Genomic DNA, 7,569 nt, shown 5'->3' on the forward strand with positions numbered 1-7,569 from the left:
TATTGGTTCATCTTGGCCCATGTATGATAATTTAGTGCTCGCAGCATAACCTGAGAATTACTTGCTTACTAATCTGTGCTTCTCACCAGGGATCAGAATGCGTCTTAGTCATCACTGTATTCCCAGCAGCTAGTGACAATGATACACCTCATTGATTTGTACCCATTTCGATCAATCAGGCAGCTTAAAAACATTCACACACAACAGGATAAGAAGGAAAAACAGCAGCAAAAAGAAGCTGAGGGAAAGTTACTACACAAATAGGCACAACCACAAAATTGTGCAAAATCACTAACGAGGAGCTTCGTGGTTATTACACTAGAGAAGGAAACCTGATGGGCTTCTAGCAGGAGCATTAATCTGGTAGGAACAGCCCCATTTCTTAGGTCCTCAACCAGCAGTTCCTGGTGCTAAAGGACCAAGGCCTAGAGAACAGCCTTACGTGGGAACTCGTGAAAGATTTCCTGGGTCTAAGAACAAGCACATGAGGCCACTACTCAAGAAACATTTACTGAATATGAAAAACGTCCACAACTATTTTCAATGACCTGAAGCCTTTCTATTTTGCAAGACCTTCCTTAAACTAGCCCTGCCCTGTCCAGGCTAGGGGAATACCCTCTAGTCCAGTCCAGTTCACTAAACCTTCTTGAGCATCTACAGTGTTTCAGATCCCATGCTGGTTCCATGCATACAAGAATAATAATTTCTCTTTCCCGCTCCCCAATGTACCCTCAGCCTGAGGCAGGTGGGTCTCCCCAGAGTGACAACATCCAGTGCGCGTCCCCCATTTATACCTGGGTTTGTCCCACGTGGAAAGCCCTCACCGTTAACCTTACTTTTATAGTTACACCTTCTCTGCTAGGCCTATACATACAATAAATCGCACAGAGCTTTCATCAACTATTCCAAACCCCTCTGATATCCACTATTCCTAAACTGTAAAGCCCTAGAAACTGTGGCATACAATGTAGAAGTGTGGTGCATTGTTTCAATCAATTCACTGAACCAGCCATGTCTCCTAGAGCAGAGAGTAAGCTCTCAGAGCCAAGTGCAGACCTGGGACTTCTGGTATACCCCATGGACCCAACACCATGTGGGTCTGGGGCAGACACTCTTCCACGGCTCCTGATGCCCAGAGGGAGCTGAGATAAGGCGAGGGACATGAACTAGACTCGCTAACAGGCTAAAAATGATCCCTCTCAATGCAGAACCCACCCTCTCCCAACATAACTATGTCCACCCCATGCTGAAACTATTAAGTGAAATTCTGTAGTATTGAAAAATGTAAGCCCTGTTGATTCCCATATCTGTCTTCCATTATTCCTTAGAGTGACAGAGTTGTTTTTTTTAAAAAGAAAGAAACACTGAATTTGCAGAAAAGGACACGGCTTCATCACCCAGGCCCGTGACCCAGGTTAGGACTGTGCTACTGAATATGGGTAGCCAGTAACCACATGTAGCTCTCTGAACTGAAGTTTAAGTTCAGGAAAATTAAAAATACAGTTCCTGAGTCACACTAGCCACATGTCATAAGTTCAATAACCACAATAGGCTACTTGCTACCATACCAGACAGTACAAACGTCAACTATTTCCATCACTGCAAATATTCTATTGAATAGTACAGGTTAAGGTCATCGTTAACAACTCAGTTAACTTCTGTGGGCCTGTCTCCTGTTGTGTAAAAGGGGAATAATACCTGCCTCACTGGTTGCTGTAAGATTTAAATGAGGTGCTAAACGTGAGCATCCTTAATAATTTTACTAGTTGTAGCCTGACGAACTACACCTGCGTATATAGTTCTATACGCAGGTATAGTTTGATGGCAGCAGCAATCATTAATAGTAGTAGCTGTCAGAGGAGTTACTATCAAGTAGAACAAAGAAATTCTGTCTCAGGCCATGTGAAGAGAAGGATGCTGTCCAGGAAGATGGGGAAAAGCACACACTGGTCGTATCATCTCAGAATGCTGCGTTTGAGGAGGAATACATACAAACTGAAGCGTGTTTAGAAGAGCCTGGTCAGTGGAAGGAGCCCAAGATTTCTCTTCTGGGGGAAAGAAGACTCAGCAGAAATGGAGAACAGAACAAATCTTGAAACAGACAGAGGACTGTCCTGGGGAGGGAGCCCGGACCTTGGGCAGCTGTAGAGGTAACAAAGAGGTGAGCTTAACTCAGTATAGGAAAAATATTTGCTAGTCAGAGTTGTCCAGCAGTGGAAATGCTGCCTTATGGAGAAGAGAGTTCAGGATCCCAGAAAGTGCTCAAATGCAGTGATTCCCACACTCGAGTCACCTGGTGAGCTGGAGAAAATTCAGATGCTCTGGCCCCACTGCAGGGATTCTGGCTCGTATGTGTGGGGTGCAGCCCATGATTTGCATCTCTACAAGCACCCAGGTGACGGCAACGATGATGCCAGTAAGAGATCGCTCTTTGAGGGGCACTGCTCTAATGCAAGCTGGCCCAACCCATCAGGGATGGCATAGAGGGGCTCTTGACATCAAGTGGGAGCTGGACCCTGCAACCTTCCAAACCAACTCTGGAGGACAGGCCTCCAAGGACTCTAAGTAGATCCTGGGCATTCCAGACTGCACAGGTGCCCAGCCTGAAATACGGCAAAAGTCAGAGGACCCAAGGTCTCCTGCAGGGCATGCCCTTGTGTCATCACCTCAGGCTAATCAGTTTCTTGCAGTTGAACTATTTATACAAGTGGAGGGTAATGTCATCAGGTAGTGCCAGATGCTCTGAGGAAAGAGGCCCAGCATAGATTTCTCTGCACGCATGGTCTCCAACGGCGGGTTCAAGACTAAATCACATCCGAGCAGCTTTCCAGGCTGCATTGTGTGGCATTCGGTTTCAGTATCGTGACCAGCAATGAGAGCAAGAAGAGAGACGTAATCCTCCAGCCCTTGCTACCCAAGGCAACTGCCACGTGGCCACGTAAAGCATGGCCAGAGCTTGCCACACTCCTCTCACCAAAACCAGACATTTCACACTAATATTTGTGCCTGAATTTTTTCAACAGCTTTACTCGTAATAGCCAACCGTGAAAACGACCCCAAAGAACATCGACTAGCAAACGGATGGACAAATTGAGGTATATCCCCGAAGTGGCAGCCTAGTCAACCGTGACGAGAAACAAACAACTGACATACACAACAGGGATGAATCTCAAAGCCCTATGCTGGGTAAGCAAAGCCAGGCACAAACACATCATATTGTAAGGTGTCATTTATACGAAACTTCAGCAAAGACAAATCTAACCTATAGTAACAGAAAACAGATCAATCCCCGGGGTGCCTACAGGTGGGAAAGGAAGCCAAAGTAATCTTTAGGAGTGACGGAATGTTCTAGATCTTGATTGTCACTGTGGTTCCATGGGCGTTTACATTTGACTGTTCACTTAGAGTGTGTGCGTTTTATTGACAGTATACCGCAAGCAGCTAATTCTTTAAAAACAAAAGCAGATGGGTATTTTCTGTTTCACTGGGTTCATTCTATTTGATGGTGTGCTTAAAACTGGTGTCACTGGTTGCCCCCGGAAGGAGACAGGTAGCCAGTGACAGGTGTCAGAAAGAGCCTTTCCAACTGTTTACCATTTTATACTTTTAAACTTTTGAACTGTGAGGCTGTATTGACCATTCTTTAATAAATAAAATTTTAAATTAAGAAAAAGAATTCACAAACATGTCCCTCATTGGTAAAATGAGAGACCCAACCCTAGGACTATTAGACTGTTGGGCGATCTATTTCAGGTTGTGGAAACCCTGCTCCTTGAGACAGGTGCTACACGGTCTGTATTCTATCAAACTCCTCTGAGCTCTGAGTGAATACCAATTTTTTTAAGCGTTATTTAGTATTTTTCAAAAAATATATCAAAGATAAGAATGCACACACACACTCATAGTTTTAAAATAATTATAACTTGAACACCAGGTAACTTCCACCACTGAAGTCAAAAAACAGAACACTGCCTGTACTCCAAAACCTTCCACGTGCCCTCTGTCATCAAACCTTCTCCCTCCTTCCAGGGACAACCACTCTCTTGATTTTGCAGATAAGAATGTCTTCTATCAACATATCTCTGATCAGTACTGTTTAGTTTTGCATAGTTTTCAAAAAACCGAATCATTCTGTACATATTGTGTGCTTTTTTTTTTTTGCCCAAAATTACGTTTGTAAAATTCATCTGTGTTGTTGCCTATAGCTGTAGGTTATTTTCATTGTTCTATATGTTATTTTATGGTAGGAATAAATGTACCACAACTTACTTGCCCATTAAAATATTCATGGGCACTTTTACAAGGCATTTTTGGGTCCCCATTGCCTATAGAAAAAACTGGTCCAAAAACAAAGTATGACACTCGAGGCAACCACTGCCCCCGGATGCGTCTCCAAAACACCCAGTCACTCTCATCTCCCCTACTTTTCCCCACCAACTCATGTGGCATTGCATCAGTCAAATATATTGGTTGAAACATTAAGTACAATTCCTTAGGACTGGAATGCTACCAACCATATACTAGATCTACCCAAATCATTCCTGTCCATCCAAATCTGACTCGAGCATGATCTCCTAGAAGGGACCCCACAGTCCCTTCTAGCCAGGATGCCACCTCCCCCAAAAAAACTGTATCAAAATGAATGATCCCTTCTCTGACTCTTTACCACACTCGCTCCATTCAGCCTTGAGTTATACCCATTTGTTATGGCCAAGTCTCAGCTTTTGTGCTCTCAGTGCACAGCACTAAAATCTTGCAGATAATGGGCAGGTAATAAATGTTAGAGCTTTTGAACCCAGGCTCAAAATCCTAAACGCTAGTGCTGGTACCAGGTACTAAACAATCAAAAATATGCATTTAAGAAGTTCATTTCCCCAAAAGTAACATCAAGAAAAGTGCCAAGGGCTTCCCTGGTGGTGCAGTGGTTGAGAGTCCGCCTGCCGATGCAGGGGACACGGGTTCGTGCCCCGGTCTGGGAGGATCCCACATGCCGCGGAGCGGCTGGGCCCGTGAGCCATGGCCGCTGAGCCTGCGCGTCCGGAGCCTGTGCTCCGCAGCGGGAGAGGCCACAACAGTGAGAGGCCCACGTACCGCAAGAAAAAAAAAAACAACTACAAGTGCACATCCCCCTCTGACGCAACAATTCCACTTCTGGCAATTCATCCTACAGCAATACTTGCTTATATGCAAAATAATGCATGTTTAGGCCATTAGCTATAATGCTGTCATAGCAAAAGTTGGAAACAATCTTAGTCCATCAGTAGGAGACAGGTTAATCCGTGACATCCATACAGTGGAATTCTGTGCAGCTGGAAAAGAACAAGGAAGTGATCGCCAAAGTACACTAAGAAGAAAAATAGTCCAGATAGTATTCCACAATTTGCGTAGAATATTTTGCATTTGCTGAAATATGCACTATCTGGAAAGATACACAGGAAACTTGTAACATTGGTTGCTTCTGGTAGGAAAGTGGATAGCCAGAGACAGGCATGGGAAAAAGATTTACAGAGTGTTTAACCTTTTGTACCTTTAAACTTTTGAACTTGGAGGCTACTGGCTATTTTTTTTAATAAATAAAATTTTAAATTATGAAAGAGAATTTTACCTCATTGGTAAAATGAGGGAGACCCAGCCCTAAGACTATAGGACTATTGCCCAATATAGCATCAGACACTATATTGTCCTTCTTCTGAGTGCCCACTGTAACTTCATAACAGGTTGCAGAACTATGGAATAAACTCTAGAAACACTGATAGCTAAGAGACCCAAAGTGCAGTTAATTCACGTTCGGGGGTCTAATAAGAAACAGCTCGGGCTTCCCTGGTGGCACAGTGGTTAAGAATCCACCTGCCAATGCAGGGGACACGGGCTCGAGCCCTGGTCCAGGAAGATCCCACATGCCACGGAGCAACTAAGCCCGTGAGCCACAACTACTGAGCCTGCACTCTAGGGCCCATGAGCCACAACTACTGAGCCCACGCACCACAACTACTGAAGCCCACGCGCCTAAAGCCCGTGCTCCACAACACGAGAAGCCACCACAATGAGAAGCCCTTGCACCACATCGAAGAGGAGCCCCCGCTCACTGCAGCTGGAGAAAGCCGGCGTGCAGCAACAAAGACCCAACACAGACAAAATAATAAATAATTTAAAAAAAAAAAAAAAGAAAGAAACAGCTCATTTCAGGAGAAAAACCAGGACTAGCACAGATCTGCAGAAAAACCTTCAGGTTAAAGGAGCTAACCTAGAAAGTAGCAGGCTGTGTATGTTTCGGTCATTTATTTTCTCACTTTAAGCTTAAGAAATCTATGTCCTGTAACAAGTATCCACTGCTGAAGCTCTGCTTATTCTGCAGTGTGTGGGTCATGCTTGTCATGAGGACACAGTTGCAGACAAAGAAGGTTTTTCTCCACCCTCCATCAGACTGGTAACAGATAACAGGGCACGACCTTCAGTGAAGGAGCCACACACTTCCCCCGTCTTTAGGGGTGAAGGGTGGTTTTTGAAGAGACAAACCTGTTGATCAGGGGCTTCTCACACAACATTCCTGTGTATTCTCTCTGTTCTTCAGCTAAAAACACGGCTGTTTTCCACACGGCACACCTGCGGGGCACGGTGATGTACCTAATTCACCTGTTTGCCGCCTGTTTTCTCATCAGGGAGTAAAGACAGTAAACCCAACCCTCCAGGGAACGGAAAAACAAATCATTCAGTGCCCATCTCAGGTGGCTGATGGACACAGGCTCAGTCTTCAGCGTGCACCTAAGCTGGTCCAGATAGGCCCGCTCTGGGTGCAAGAACGAATGCAAGTTCAAGTGTCTGTGGTCTGGCAGGCTTTGGGCGAGCAGGTCAAGACCTGAGAGTTTCAGAAAGCGAAGACCAAGTGCACTCTGGGCACACCTGTCGGTCCAGGTGCGTGGGGTCAGCCCACCACCTCTCCCACGAGGCTGCATACACACACGGAGAATGACAACTGTTTACAGGGAGGTGGGTCTGGAGGAAAGTTGAAGTGTGTCTACCTGTTCGAGAAAGGTGGCCGAGAAAGTGGGCCAGGACTGACACCTTCCTCCGCGGGGTCCGGCGTGCATCTCCCCCCCACCCCGGCCCTGGGCGCGCCCTCCGCCCGCCCCCGAGCGCCCCAAGGTCACCTGCCCTCCCCGGCGTCCCCACCCACCCCGAGCTCTCACCAGAACAGCAGGTTGGCCCCGACGAAGGCGAGCAGGCTGCGCAGCGGCCTCTTCCAGCTCAGGAGCTCGTCGGCGCGGCAGCCCAGCCACAGCACGGGCTCCCCCAGCAGCCAGGTCACCGCGGCGGCCACCCCGCCGGCGGCCTCCTCCACCTGCCGCTCCGCGCCCGCCGCCGCCCCTTCCTCCAGCGCTTCCCCCTCCTGCTCCTCGCGGGGAGCCCGGTGGGGCGGGGGCGGCGGCGGCGGCGGCGGCGGCGCCTGCTCGGCGGCTGCGGGACCCGGGCATCCCTGCTCGGCGGGCTCCGGGGGCGCCGGGCTCGCCATCTTCGGCGGCGCGGGCGGGCGGGGACTGGCACGGGCACGCGCGCGGGCGCGCCTAGGTG

At 47.6% G+C, this 7,569-nt stretch overlaps 1 protein-coding gene across 1 annotated transcript in view; it reads right to left on the minus strand.

Moving 5' to 3' along the window:
- The window catches only part of RETREG1 (reticulophagy regulator 1), a 131,723-nt gene extending 124,198 nt beyond the window's left edge, over positions 1 to 7,525 (minus strand). The window contains exon 1 of the mRNA XM_067730413.1: positions 7,188 to 7,525. Within this exon, the coding sequence (XP_067586514.1) occupies positions 7,188 to 7,510 (323 nt within the window). The 5' untranslated portion in view covers positions 7,511 to 7,525. The remainder of the gene's footprint in view (positions 1 to 7,187) is intronic.
- Between the last annotated feature and the right edge of the window lie 44 nt (positions 7,526 to 7,569).

Source organism: Pseudorca crassidens, chromosome 3, assembly GCF_039906515.1.
Source record: "Pseudorca crassidens isolate mPseCra1 chromosome 3, mPseCra1.hap1, whole genome shotgun sequence".
Taxonomy (NCBI): Eukaryota; Metazoa; Chordata; class Mammalia; order Artiodactyla; family Delphinidae; genus Pseudorca; species Pseudorca crassidens.